At 41.8% G+C, this 15,310-nt stretch overlaps 1 protein-coding gene across 10 annotated transcripts in view; it reads left to right on the forward strand.

Moving 5' to 3' along the window:
* GUCY2C (guanylate cyclase 2C) overlaps positions 1-9,182 on the forward strand; it is a 114,929-nt gene extending 105,747 nt beyond the window's left edge. For 5 of the 10 annotated variants that reach the window (XM_057701221.1, XM_057701220.1, XM_057701223.1 and 2 more), the window contains 5 exons: positions 557-731; positions 3,951-4,049; positions 5,455-5,549; positions 7,286-7,362; positions 8,514-9,182. In XM_057701221.1, the coding sequence (XP_057557204.1) occupies positions 557-731; positions 3,951-4,049; positions 5,455-5,549; positions 7,286-7,362; positions 8,514-8,688 (621 nt within the window). In that variant the 3' untranslated portion in view covers positions 8,689-9,182. Of the gene's footprint in view, positions 1-519; positions 732-1,476; positions 1,573-3,950; positions 4,050-4,775; positions 5,550-7,285; positions 7,363-8,513 lie in introns of those variants that run through there. The other 5 variants (XR_009048346.1, XR_009048347.1, XR_009048345.1 and 2 more) reach the window with 5 other exon arrangements.
* Positions 9,183-15,310: the final 6,128 nt, after the last annotated feature.

Genomic DNA, 15,310 nt, shown 5'->3' on the forward strand with positions numbered 1-15,310 from the left:
AAAGATTAATGTTAATATGTCTACCACCTATTACAAGAAAACTGATTGGAATCATCATAGTACAAGAATGTGTATTATGTAATACACATAATTATAGGTATAATTATCTTTTGTCAAATTATTTTTGTCAAAAAATACTTTTTGTCAAATAGTTTATGAAACTATAAATTATCTTTTGTCAAATAGTTTATGAAAATGATAAGTGCTAAAGATGACTTTTCTCTTAATTAGAGGTGTTCCTAAAATTATATAAAACCATTCAGATTATTTCAACACTGACAGAATTGTCATCATATCTGGGTGATTCATATTATAAAATACTTTCATATGGTTAAAATCCTTTATAGTTGTTTTATCAACTATTTAACTAGGCTATAAAAACTCTAAAGAAATTAGCATAAAACTGGTCTTGAACTAGTCCCAGAAAAAGTGTACAGGGCTATGCTCATACTGAGTTCTCGAAATTTTTCATATTTGATATGCGACTAACTGCTTCTGTTTAATTTCTTGTGCCATTAGAAGGGGCAGATTCACTGATGAGACACTGCTTCCACAGGTGGAAACCATTGGTGATGCCTACATGGTGGCTAGTGGTTTGCCTAAGAGAAATGGCAACCGGCATGCAATTGACATTGCCAAGATGGCCTTGGACATCCTCAGCTTCATGGGGACCTTTGAGCTGGAGCATCTTCCCGGCCTCCCAATATGGATCCGGATAGGAATTCACTCTGGTATGCAGTGGAGCATTGTAGCAATCAGGAACCATATGTGCCTCTGTGCACCAACTAAGTCAGAAAGCTTAAGGGATCTTCAGACATGATCAGTTTTCACGTGAGGTTTGCTCTTGAATCGGTCTGCCAAATACGAGGTCCCATTACACGTGCTGACATAATTAGACCTATAATTAGTCTCTGGAGAGTTCTAGGAGACAAGAGCCATGACAGCACTCATGGAATGATAAACACCAACCACAAACTAAAATAGCAAGCTCCAGGCTTCCTATTTAAACCACCCTATTTACTGTGTCATTTATCTCTTCCCCATTCCCTCCCTCTCCCCCAATCGCAGCTTCTGTATATTTTTTTCCATTAAAATATTACAGTATCTTAAATGGATTATATTATCTATAGGGGGGAAAATATCTGGTCAGATTCGTACAATAAAAAGGCATTTATGAAAAAAAAAAAAGGGCATTTATGTTCCCCCAACTCCCTCAGTGGTACAGAAAGTACATGGATCACTTCAAAGACCATGAAACTTATCCAATCTTGAATGCAGAGATTTGAGAAGATGAGTTACAAACACAGTAAGTCCCCTACATACGGACCTTCAAGTTGCAGACTTTCAAAGATGCAAACGTGTGTTCGTATGTCCAATCACATAAGTTAGTTCACATTTCTGGTGTACATTGTCACGTGTGTGCATCCTCTACAAGTGGTTGTGCTTTTGTGTGCTTTACTGTACATTACTGTTTAGAGAACAGTAGCACAGTATCTTTATTTCAAGCCCAGGATGTCCAGAAGCAAGCTTAAAAGCAGCAGTGATGTAGCTGGTACTACTGTACTTTTCAAGGTACCGTACTATAAGATTAAAAACGTTTTTTGTGTGTTTTTTTATGTATTATTTGTGTGAAAAGTATTATAAACCTATTACAGTACAGTACTGTATAGCCAATTGTGTTAATTGGGTACCTAGGCTAACTTTGTTGGACTTACAGACAGATTGGACTTACGAAGGCGCTCTTGGAAGGGAACTCATTCGTATGTAGGCAACTTGTAATACAGAAAAATATAGTTGTAGAGGAACTCAGAAGTCATCTAGATTAATCTTTTACAGGGCATAAATTATCTTTATAGTTTCCAAGATAAGTAATAATATAGCCACCTTTAGAGTAAATAATCCCAGGACTCCCCTAAAACTCAATATTTCCAAAGTCAGCTCACTCCTTTATCAAATAGTTGTAATTGTTAGGCAGTCTTCGCTTGTGTTAAAGTAAGTCACATCTTCCTATAATTTCTTGTCATTGCCCCTTTTTCTGCCCTCCAAGCCTCACAGAAGACTCAGGGTAGAGACTACCCAAGAGGTCACTCCAGGCTTTATGGTGAGGACCAGACAACTGCATTTGCGAAAGTCATCCTGTATCCTCCCTGCCTAGCACAGAGTCAGACAGTCAATATTTGATTAACAAATTAGTGAGAGTCTCAGGGTGACAGCAAATAAAAGTTAAAAACTGCTGCCACATCTCTGACAGCCAGGAGCATAGCTGTGACCTTCCCCAGTCATGTCACAACCAGATATTATAGATGTTTCCATATACACATAAGGGAACTTTGGGGTATCTCCCTGACGCATCACAAATTGCCAGGCCTAGAGGAAGGGACAGCAGCAGGACTGATGGAACCACATAGGGAGGATGGAGCTCTGGGTCCTGGTCCTCTTTCTTTTCCCCTGTGACCCATTCCATGCCTGAGTGACCACCAAGGCCCAGGCACTGCCGTATCGGGCTGAAATGAGAGTAGATAGCAGACACACATACCCAGAAGGGTATGGCCCTAAGAAAGTAAAAGGTTGCAGTGAGATATTGAGAGTTGAAGGCAGGACATAATACCTGCAGGGATTTTCCATCTCCAGGCCCTTCCGAACTTTATCATCCCATTTTTGAAGTGATAAGCTAAGGCACAGCCTTGGGAAGTTCCCCGATTTTTTTTTTAATGTATTTTATTGAAGAAGAGTTGATTTACAATGTGTTAGTTTCTGGTGTACAGCATAGTGATTCAGATATACATATATAGTAGTTTGCATCTGCTAATCCTGAACTCCCAATCGGTCCCTCTCCGCCACCCCACCCCACCCCCCTCACCCAACAACCACAGGTCGTTCTCTATGTCTGTGAGTCTGTTTCTGTTTCATAGATAAATTCATTTGTGTCATATTTTAGATTCCGGGAAGCTCAAAGATCTTCTAATCAAGTCACTGCTGCTGCTTTTGTTTGTTTTTCATGTTTGTTTTGTATTTTTGCATTGAACCTAAGAGGGAGGGGTTCAGTATTTTTATTTTATCAGTGTTCATGAACCACGAACAATTCCATGTTCAATTTTTTCAATGTTCATAAACACCGAGTATTTGTAGGACAAATCTATAAAGAAACTCATGTAGATCAAAACCCAGCAAGCCAACTGAAGAATCAGTAGTTACCTCTATCCAAAACCTGGTTTTGCAGTTTCTGAGTTAATCTTTAACTTCTAAAATTTTGACCCCTTGCATTCAGTTGTTCCACACAAATGCATGCTTAAACAACCCTTCTTTCCTACCTGATATGCCACTGTGATCGCCTTGCCTTGGTTTTGTTCTTCTTTTTGGAGTCTCCTTGTGCCCCAGACTCCCCATCCTGCTGCATGCACGTCGTGCATGAAGTGCTCAGGGAAGAAGATGCCAAGTCCTTGTCTTGTGGGTCTTCCATCATCAGGTCACCAATCCCAAAAAGGCTGCTGTGACTTATATAAAAATAAAAAAATAAAATAAGACAAACTTGGGCCATTGAACCTTCGAGTGTACTGTGCCCTCCCGCAGTTCAGAACTCCGGGCTGTGTGGCTGGCAGAGCAAACAAGCAGTGGGATAGCCTGCATCCTTCCTGAGAGCCTTCTATTTAAGATATTGAGGAGGACTTTCCACCTTGGCACCCTGGATCTCTGGATACCTTCTTGTTTCTTGCAAATGTGCTTTTCTGTGCTTTAGCAAAATGCTTTCTGAAAGGGTCACTTGGATAACGGTATTTCCGCCAGTGAATAGGTTCCTTTTAAGCAAAAGTCACAGCTCACGTTTTTCACCTGGAACCAGTTCTCTCTAAAATGAGGTATTGAGCATCAGGACCCTGGGAAGAGGCTTACCCCTCCTTAACTGCACTCTGTGACTTCCGTTGCCTCCACTTCTTGCTTTCTGTCCCTCTCAGGTCCCTGTGCTGCTGGGGTCGTGGGAATCAAGATGCCGCGTTATTGCCTATTCGGAGATACAGTCAACACAGCCTCTCGGATGGAATCCACTGGCCTCCGTAAGGAGATTGCTTTTCTTAGAGGACAAAGATTCCAGCAGAGGGGAATTGTAGAATAAAATGCATAATAAGTGCCAATGAGAAGAAGAATGACTCTTCACATTGACCGTGAGCCTGGGTCCATCCGGTCTTTGCTGCATATTGCCGTTTGCTGATAATTATTTTATTCCTCCTTTTTGACTCAGTTTTGGACTGTTATTATTAGTTTAGGTTCATTTGCAATGCATTCAGGCATTCTCTACCTGGAATAGTCACGAAACTTAGTGTAGGTCGGTGTAAGTTAAATAGAAATTCTGTGGGTTAAATGCAGAGCATATACCTTGGTTCACTTTCCTATTTGTTTTTTATTTGGTTTTCCTGGGAATTAGTTTCTAGTAAAGAAAAAAGTAAGTATTTGTTATGTGCAAAAGCCTATATTGTGTCTGTCAAGGTAGAGGCCCTGTGTGCTACGGGTGGTAAATGCTCAATGAATACTGATGACCGTGAGAGTATTAGGATTATATACACGAGAGAAAACAGCATTGGTAATGTGTGTGCTGGCTTACAAAACACATGTGGTGATATGGTGTTTTGGCAGTCTACTGACGACCTGATACTGATTTGAACTAGAAAATCATGGCATAAAGGAAAGAATAAGGTTGGGGCCAAACAGACTTGGGTTAAAATCATAGCTAGACAGGGCGCTGTCTGTGTAAGCTCGAGGGGGACATTACCTCATCTTTCTAGGCGTCAGAAAGTTGAAGATACCAATTGAGGATGGGATGCCAGCCTTGCTGGGAGGGTTTCTGGAAGGAGTTGAGGTGATGTGTGTTAAGCATTCAGCACCCCTCTGATACATGGTAGGCACACAATATGGGATTTTCATTATTCTGACTATTGCTGCATCTGTGGCATCCAGAGTGGGAAGATGGTGTATGGTGACGAACCTAGGAATGTTTGCTAGAAGGATAGCAGTATCCCAGAAGAGAAAAATACGAGAAAATCAAGACTCTATAACTGTCTCCAGAATCTTCACCTTGCCACCAACACTTAAGCTACTTATTGGAACTTTTACATGGAGACCCCAGAACAAATTCCAACTCGTAGCACCACAGTCTAAATCCAAACCCAGGCCCAGGGGCTCCCACTCTGAGCTGGGATGAGAATCACTGGGGCACGACCTAGGGAGCCCCTCCACTCGGGACCCTGAAAAACAGCACCAGACCCTCTCTCTTCCCATGTGTGATAATAGTTCTTCTCTCACTGATGGTATTTTTAAGTGGGTTTTGTTTTTTTTTTTTAACTACAATGTCTAAGCGGTCAAGGGCACCTGTAATAAATATTCTGGCTCAAGGGGAAACACATGGGGTCATATAATAGCTTTCAAAACAGATGAGATTTTCATTTATCTCTTTTGCACTTCCAGCCTTGAGAATCCATGTGAGCAGCTCCACAATAGCCACCCTGAAGAGAACGGAGTGCCAGTTCCTGTACGAAGTGAGAGGAGAAACATACTTAAAGGTAAGGAATCCACAGTGACGGCACACAGAGGATACCTCCTTTGAGACTGGACATCCCATGGTCAGGGGTGTTGACGAGCGTGAGGGTGAAGCATCCTCTTCTGTTCTCCCCACAAGGATCACCCACTGGCCCCTGCAGGAGAAGCCACCACCGAAGACGATAAACTCAGAACTTTCCTTTACTCCAAAGGCCCCTTTTGATATTTTGAACTATGGCTACTATGTTACAAATTGCTGCCACCATTTCTTTCAACTATATCCAAGTTTGTCCCCAATTCCTCCTCCACCTCTGAGACCTAAGTCTGCTGCAGGACGTCGTTAAGTCAGAGTCCCCATCTCCCTGCTTACTTCCTCGATTTTACTGCAAGACACGGCTACTCTCTAAGGCCACCTCTCTTGATGTACTTCTCCGAGGCTCTGGACCAGTGACCCTCAAGGCATGGCTCCGCGTTCTGACTCAGCATCATCCGGACACTTGTTAAAATACAGATGCCTGGACTCCCCACCAGGCCTGCTGAGTCAGACTCTCCCTGGGTGTAGATTGGAAATCTGTATTTTAAACACGCATTCTAAGTGATTGTGATGCACAGGGAGGTGTGAGAATCCCTGTTCCAGACACGCCATGCTGTCCTGCACATTTAGAGCAGCTGCCCTCCAGAGCCACCACCCGTCTCCAGTTGGCCCGAAGGCTGCATATTGAAGGCGACCACACTCAGATGGTCTGAAGCCAACGATCGGCTAAGACCCTCTGCCGCCACTAGCCATAGGGCCGCTGGCCTTTACGCTGTGATGGCAACTGGGAAGAGCCTCCTTTTAGGTAGTTGTGTCTGAACATCACACTCGCTTTTTTAATTCTCTGTGAATACATTTTCTGCAGAGTGTTCCCCCCGAAATAGGAGTGATCTGAGGATTACTACAGTCCAAACACAGCCCCAAACCACTATTTTTTTAAATGAGTGATTTTTTTTTTAAAACATAACCATCCAGTCTCCTTTGCAAATACAGGCTCTAGCAAAAACAGAATTGCCTGTGTTTCCATTTACTTTATAGCCTCCAGATGGGCCCAGCAAATGTCCCTTCGTGAATGTTTATTATGATGCACGTGTGTTGGGGAATTCCCTGGTGGTCCAGTGGTCAGGACTTTGTGCTTTCACTGCTGAGGGCACGGGTTGGATCCCTGGTCAGGGAACTAAGATCCCACAAGCCATGCAGCTCAGCCAAAAACAAAAACAAAAAAAGAAAACAAAAGTAAATAAAATTACAGTATTACGATGCACATGTATTTATAATTCACACACTTAAGGTGGGGAAACTGTGGCAAAAGTTTTGTGGCAAAGTTGTGTGACAAAAAGGGCCAGAATAAAATGTGGACGAAGGAAACCAATTGGATTCATTGGTGTAGCAGGATTGTAGATGAATTTTCTTCCTTCTTCTTTTAGAGTTCTTGTGCTGTTGCTGTGGTGATATTTTGGGAAAAAAGAAAATTCTACTTTGAAAAAAACATGTCTGGTGGATGAGAGACATTTTTTAAAAGGCGTTTAGAAATAAAGATCGGTCTAGATGTAATGCAAATCATATCAGGAACAGGTGCTGTCCTGAAATATAGGCGCTGATGAGAAATTCGGAGGTGAAATGTCTCTTAGAAAGAGATGCCCTTCAGAACGGTGGGTCAGAATGATGCGCTAGAGCTGACCGTCTCGTCAGCCTCCGCGGTACACACCTTTCTTGTCTCACTAGGGCCGAGGGACTGAGACCACCTACTGGCTGACCGGGGTGAAGGACCAGGAGTACAACCTGCCAACCCCTCCGACCGCGTAAGCTGCTGGCTGTGGCGGGGAGGGGTGGGGGAGTGGGGGTCTTGACTTTGTAAATTGTGCTACATGCAGCCAGTTTAACTGTCCTCGAGTGCTTTGCCAGTGGCAATGATGCATTCAACATGAGACAAGAGACTACACACAGGGAAAGGCCTGGAAACGTCCCTTCTCCGGCTGCTGGAGTGTTTCAGGCCTGCTCAGGAGACCAGAGGACAGTTTAGGGCTCACTCCCCGCATGTCTGGTCATGACAAAAGTAGAGCAGTAGAGCATGCTGGGGGCAAGGGGCTCTGCATTTCCACCCCTGCCTACAGCGCTCTGCTGAGTCACCTGATGAAACAGGAATCCCCCCCCATCCCCCCCATCCATCCCCCCCATCCCCACTCTGCTCCAAGACTGCAGTTCTGGGTCTTCACATGGAGAGTGTGTTCCCCCTGAGATGAGGAAGACAGGTTTCAGGTCTAAGTAACCTGTTTCAGTTCCCCTAAAGGTGACCCGAATGGTCTTCCAGTTGCACCATGGCCACTGTGATCAGTCATGGGGCCATTGGAATGGCTTTTCCTGTGGTAGAAAAACCCTGTCTTGCAGACTCCTAGACACCTGACCCAGACAGATGGCAGGACCACAGAGATGCCAAAACAACCCAGATCGTCCCTGGGCATGGGGGACCTCGCCTCTTACTAAGAGCACCCCAGGTCCACTCTAAACTCTTGAAACCCTCCACCCATTCTGAGCCCTCCCCAGACAAGCCCCACTCCTAGGAAGGTGTGGGACCAACACATCTCCAGAGTTTCTCAGTGGCCGGGACCAAGCACCTTCCTGGGTCTCTTCCCCTCCCTGCAGAGCTATGTGTAAACCTGAACGCGCCTCGGAATTCCCCAGTATGTTGTTTCACTTTGAAATTGAAATGTATCAATAATTTCCTGCTTGAAATATATTCTGCTTTTCATGCAACTACACAGAGCAGGGGTGACAGATCTTTAGGCTCATCAGAGGAAGGCAAGGGTCATTTCGTGTTTTCTGGACTTCCTGTGTTCAGCACAGAATAGGCATTCAACAAGTATTCGGTGAGCGGAACTGGTGGTTCTGGAGCTGCGGGATAGTCTGTATGAATTGCTGAGAAGTTCCGTTTTCCCTCACACTCTCTCTCCAGGGAGAATCAACAGCGCTTGCAAGCCGAGTTTGTAGATATGATTGCCAGCTCTTTACAGAAGAGACAGGCCTCAGGGATGGGGAACCGGAAACCAACCCGGATTGCCAGCTACAAGAAGGGCACTCTGGAGTATTTGCAGCTGAACACGACAGACAAGGAGAGCACCCATTTTTAAGCCTCAATGAGGTCTACAGACTCGGACAAACTAAGTCCAGCCGCACGTGGGCAGCAACCTCAAGTGTCCTGAAGAATCCATTTCCCTGAGACCTTGGTAGAATGGAAGAAGACGTAGATGCAACCTCCTCAGCCTTGGCTGCCCTGTCTGGAACATAGATTTGTTTCTGTGAATCAGATGTGCGCTTTCAGTGCAATAATTACCTTTTACTCTGGGGCCCCATCTCAACAGTTGCCCCAGGGAGCTTCAACCTGCGAAAGAAGAGGAATGAAGGTACCATCTCGAAGTTGAAGAGATTTTGTTCCTATTTCACCTATTTTTGTTTTGTTTTGTTTACCAGCTCTTTTTCCTTCTGTATTCATGATAAGATTTTTTTTAATTGTCACAATTATACTTTAAGTACTTTATCTCTATTAAATTATATTTAACTCATAATTTTTGCAGAAAATATGCTGTATATGAGGCAGGAATAAAAGTTAGACATTTACAGGGTCTTTGGATGTGTTTCCATCTGTTCCACCCATTTTCCTGGAATGCACCAGCCATCGCCTTGTACTCACTGAAAAACTGACTGGAAGCAGGGCAAAGCTAGCACTGTTTCTCAGAGGTACAAACCCTGATGTTCAGCATCACCTGTGTGCATGTGGGGATCTTGTGTCTAGCCCTCTACCATAGGAGCTGTCTCAGGTCTGGGCTAAATTCAAATCCTGTTTACCTGTAAAGACATATTACTTCAAACTCTGCAAACATCCTCCTCCCACATCCAGCAGCCATCTCCTACCCATTCTAAAGGTACCCCAGCGTGACTCGGTTGCTTGAAGTCTCTGGGGAAAGGACAAAAGTCAGATTGAGTAGACTAGTATCAGCAAGGGCAAGAACAAGCGTGTAACACCCCGGCACTAACCTTAACCACTGAAACAACTGCTCAAACCACATTATGCCTCCCCAGGCCTCTGCCACAAAAACCACTCCAGAGATTAAGAAAAAGGTTATGTCTTCTCCATCACCTGGAAAAGCAGACAATCTAAAACTAATCAATCTCCTCATGTATAGGTTGAGCACTTAATATGCAGCAAGAGTCCTTCCTTGGAATCTGGAGGTTTATAATCCGTCTATGCCTCTTTGTCCAGCACAAGGAGACTTTACACACCAGGGATGAGGTTGTGACATGGAAGTTCTTGGCTATTCATTCAGGAAACATATTTGAGCTTCTCCTTTTGCTCCAGGAACTGGGCTTAATGTAGGTGGTCTAGACATACAGTCTTTGCCAAGTCTTGAATCTCATAGGAGAGAGAGAAATGTAAAGAGAGAAGTGGGTCTGGGGACCAAGCAGCCTCCTTGACAACAGGCAAGCTTAGCAACCCTAAGACCAACCAGAAAATTGTTCTTAATGCTCATAGGGCATCGATGAAAAACTTCTCAGTGTTTGTGTTCTATTATAGACTCTACGTGGTTGTGAAATATTTCTTGACCTTTAAACAAACGTGTGGCCTCGGCTTGTCCACTTGACAATGTGGATACCAGTGATGATAGTAACTTAAGAATGGTACCAGTCAAATTCCTTCTCTGCTTGTTCTAGCTGTAAATTAATTGATGTCTCTAAGCCCCTCGTGTTTCATTAATAAGTCATTAATCATAACATCCACCTCAAGGAGTTGTTATAATGATTTTTTTAATGAAATTTGTCAAGAACCTAGCACAGTGGTTCATATAGTAGGTTTTCAACAAATAACCTCTACCTTCAGTTTTTCCCCTCTCTTTCTACTTGCTTAATTAATCAGAACTAAACAATTTCAAATCCAGGATTTTCATATGTAATAAGCATACTTAAGATGATTTTTTCAACAGTTGTTGATAGAATTTTGCAAATGTACACGTAAGTAGAGTGAATAGCTTATGAATCCCCATAGGGTCATCATCAGTTTCAAGAATTACCAATATTTTCCCAATCTTGTTTCATCTATCTTCCACCAACTTTGTTTTGCCAGATTATTATTATTTTTTTTTATAGACCAGGGAAGGTGCTAATTTATTTACGTATATTATCTCTCTTTTTTTTTTTATTATTTTTTTGGGGGTACACCAAGTTCAATCATCTGTTTTTATACACATATCCCGTATTCCCTCCCTTCCTTGACTCCCCCCACCTCGAGTCCCCCCCACCCTCCCCGCCCCATCCTCTAAGGCATCTTCCATCCTCGAGTTGGACTCCCTTTGTTATACAACAACTTCCCACTGACTGTGTATTTTACAGTTGCCAGATTATTTTAAAGGAGCTTCCAAATATCCTATCTTTCACCTATAAATCCCTCAATACATTTTTTTAATTTTAATGTTTTAATTGAAGTATAGTTGATATACAATGTTGTGTTAGTTTCAGGTGTACAGCAAAGTGATTATTATATATATATATATTCTTTTTCAGATCTTTTCCATTACAGGTTATTACAAGATACTGAATATAGTTCCCTGTGCTGTAGCTCCTTGTCATTTATCTGTTTTATATGTAGTAGTGTATATCTGTTAATATATATCCTCGTCATTTATCTATTTTATATAGGGTAGTGTATATCTGTTAATCCCAAACTCTTAATTTATCCCTCTTCCCCCCATAACCAATTGACAGTTTCTATAAAGGGCCACATAGTAAATAGTTTACACTTGACAGGCCACCCTGTCTCTGTTACAGCTACTCATCTCTGCTGTTGTAGCACGGAAGCCACCATAGAGAGTATGCAAGGCAGTGGGCAGGATGTGTTCCAATAAAAGTTTATTTTTATTTGCAGCTGTTGTTTGCTTACCACTGCTCTAGCGGATAAGGATTTTTAAAAACATAACTAAAACACCATTGTCATATCAAATGAAATTAATGAAATTCCTTAATATCAACTAATAATAGGTTCATTTTATGAAAAATTTCCCTAGTTGTTTCAAAAAATGGTTTCACATTAGTTTGTTCAAGTCAGGATCCAAAAAGGTCCATATGTTTGCATAGTGCTTGATGTGTCACTCTAGTCTCTTTTAACCTATACCAGTTCACCCAGACACACTTTTTTCCTATGACATTGATTTGTGGAAGAACTTGAGTCATTTTTCCTACATAGTTCCTCCGTGAATTTAGCTGATTGATTATTCATGGCTGTGTTTAGTTTGTTCTTATATTTTCCATATTTCCTGGAATTTGGTAGTTAGTTATAGAAGATAGAGTCAGATTTAATATTTGCCCAAGGTAATTTATGTAGACTGTCTCCCAAAGGAGAATTTAGGTGTGGAGAATAATACACTGAAATTCCAGTTCCAGTGATCCGTAATGAGACTAGATTATAATGCCACATTTGGCATAAGTTTTAATCATCCATTCCCACCTCAAACCCCCAAAATGACAGAAAGTTATTTCTAAAAAGAATTAGGAAACAGGAAAGAATATCCTCAGTGAACCAGAAATTATAAGGCAATTCTTAAAGAGAGGAAACAGATGGGATCAAACTAAATGAGGGAATAGTCGCCCAAAGCAAGAGGACTGATGGAAAAGGTCGGAAGGGTTCTGGGGGAGCTTCAGGCTCAGAAGGAGCAGACAGAGGGGCAAGAGGGAATCTTAGCACTAATCAACCCTAGGGTGGAGGCTGCCTTTGCCAACGAGAGTGCACACACTTAGGGGGAACGGAGCCAGCTCAGACCCTGGCCTGGCTCTGCCTCTGACCGGGGCTGAGGCAGCCATTGCCGGCATGCACATTCCTGCCCACACTTGGGAGGAGCAGAACGAGCTCCAGGGTGGAGACTACCATAACCAGCAGGAGAGAAACCAGCAGAGTAGTGTGGCAACAGCCCCACCCGGCCTCTAACCAAGTCACACATACCAGGGAAAAAGTGACACCTGCACAGAGGTGCAGCCCCAAACCCTCAGGCCCTGGCTATGATGCAAACCAAGGTAGAGGCTACCACCACATCTGAGAGAAACCCAGCTCCCTCAGTGCTCCTCCTCCAGCCCCTTGGGCCCCAGCTCTACCCCCACAGGGTGATAACAGCCGTTGAGCATAGGAGAAGCTCCAGCGTGCACCCGGCTCTGGCTCTAGCTGCTCCAGCTCCAGCCCTACCTCCCACCAAGGTGGGAGCTGCCAGCACACCTGGAGGAAGACATGCTCACTTCAGATCCAGCTCTTCTACCAAAGCCACGGGGTACCGGAGACTGCATAGGATGCTCCCACACAAGGACACCTTCAAGACCACAACAGGTAACTGTTTCACTAAACAGAGAAACAGACAGCAAAAGTTAAACAAATTGAGAAGACAGAGGAATTTGTTTAAAATGAAAGAACAAGAAGAAAAAACAAACAATGAAGCAGAGATAAATAATTTACCAGATAAAGAGTTCAAAGCATTAGTGATAAGAATGCTAACTGAACTTGGGAAAAGACTAGATGAATACACTGAAAAATTTGACAAGGAACTAGAAAATACAAAAAAGAACCAGTCATCACTGAAGAATACACTAACTAAAATGAAAAATACACTAGAAGGAATTAACAGCAGATTGATACAGAACACAGAAGTGATATAGAAGATAGAATAATGGAAATCACCCAATCAGAATACAATAAGAAAAACAAATTTAAAAAATGAGGATAGATAAGGATAGCTTAAGGGACTTCTGGGACAATATCAATCATACTAACATTAGCATTATAAGCATTAGTGGGTGACACTTTAAGGAGAAACAGGATGTTTGTATAATTTCAAAATATCTCCCCTCAAATATTTATTATTACAAAGGGAAAGTAGTCATTTAAAGTGGAAAAGCCTGAGACACCACCTTAACTAGATAATTAAACCTAACTTCACCAGTAATAAGACATATTAACGTCCTGCATCCCCCTCATACACTGTACTGAGGGTCTCTTCACATAAGTGATATTTTTCCTTAAAATGCATAACCTCAATCTCATCGTGAGAAAACATCAGACAAAATCAAATTGAGGGACATTCTACAAAATACTTGACCAGTTCTAGAAATAAAGCTGGAGGAAATAGTGAGACCCTATGAGAATTAGCTTAGGAGATTCTGTCTTAGGCTGAAGGACTAAGAAATGAAATATGTTTGAAGTTACAGAGATGATCAATAGAGGCACTTATTGGGACAGGAAAAGATATTCCATGCAAATGAAAGCTGGAGTAGCGATACTCATATCAGACAAAATAGACTTTAAAATAAAAACTGTCACAAGAGACAAGGAAGGACACTACATATTGATCAAGAAGAAGACATAACAATTGTAAATATTTATGCACCCAACATAGGAGCACCTCAATACATAAGGCCAATGCTAACAGCCATGAAAGGGGAAATGAACAGTAACACAATAGTAGTGGGGGACTTTAACACCCCACTCACACCAATGGATAGATCATACAGACAGAAAATTAATAAGGAAACATAAGCTTTAAATGACACAATAGACCAGATAGATTTAATTGATATTTATAGGATATTCCATCTGAAAACAGCCAATTACACTTTCTTCTGAAGTGCACATGCAGCATTTTCCAGGATAGATCACATCTTGGGTCACGAATCAAGCCTCAGTAAATTTAATAAAATTGAAATCATATCAAGCATCTTTTCCAACCACAACACTACAAGGTTAGAAATCAACTATAGGGAAAAAAATGTAAAAAATACAAACACATGAAGGCTAAACAACATGCTACTAAATAACCAAGAGATCACTGAAGAAGCCAAAGAGGAAATCAAAAAATATCTAGAAACAAATGACAATGAAAACACGATGACCCAAAACTTGTGGGATGCAGCAAAAGCAGTTCTAAGAGGAAAGTTTATAGCAATAGAGGACTGATACCATTGATAATGGAAGGAGATGGAGAACAAGGTAGAGAATACTTTAAGTGAGCCGACTCTTCATTTATCCCAGCAGGAAGTCAGACAGGGTCGGATTGATAAAACAAGAAACAGTAGGCATATTGGTTTGATTCATGCTGACACCTTCAGAAGATATAAAAACAGAAACAGTGAAAAGGGACAACCTCAGAGACATGGTACTAGAGGAAGAGAAGTGTAGGTCAGGTGATTTGCTTCTCATTACAAATGCTAATTGCATTTGCATTCTTTAAACTGTACATTAATTACTTAGTATATTTAAAAAAATGGAGGAAGGGCAATATAGGGGTAGGGGATTAAGAGACAAATTATTAGGTATAAAATAAGCTACAAGGATATATTGTACAACACAGGGACTACAGCAAATATTTTATAATAACTATAAATGAAGTAGAACCTTTAAAAATGGTGAATCACTATACTGTACACCTACACATGTAATGTTATACATCAACTATAAAAATATATTTTTAAAAATACCAAAATAAGTAACAGAGAGTATTCCATAAAAACTGGGACTACTGTGTTTTTAAAACACTCAGAATAAAATTTGCTTAAAAATTAGATGTTCCCCATGGATAGAAAAGGAGATTTAATAAAATAAGGGGGAAATAATTCATGCAATTTCTTTTCAGAAACCTACCTATTGCACAAAATGAAGTACACGTGTCTGAGAGCATCTTTTAAATGATCACGTAGCCTTGGTTTTTGTAACTGAGAAGAGAAGAG

Source organism: Hippopotamus amphibius, chromosome 12, assembly GCF_030028045.1.
Source record: "Hippopotamus amphibius kiboko isolate mHipAmp2 chromosome 12, mHipAmp2.hap2, whole genome shotgun sequence".
Classification (NCBI taxonomy): domain Eukaryota; kingdom Metazoa; phylum Chordata; class Mammalia; order Artiodactyla; family Hippopotamidae; genus Hippopotamus; species Hippopotamus amphibius.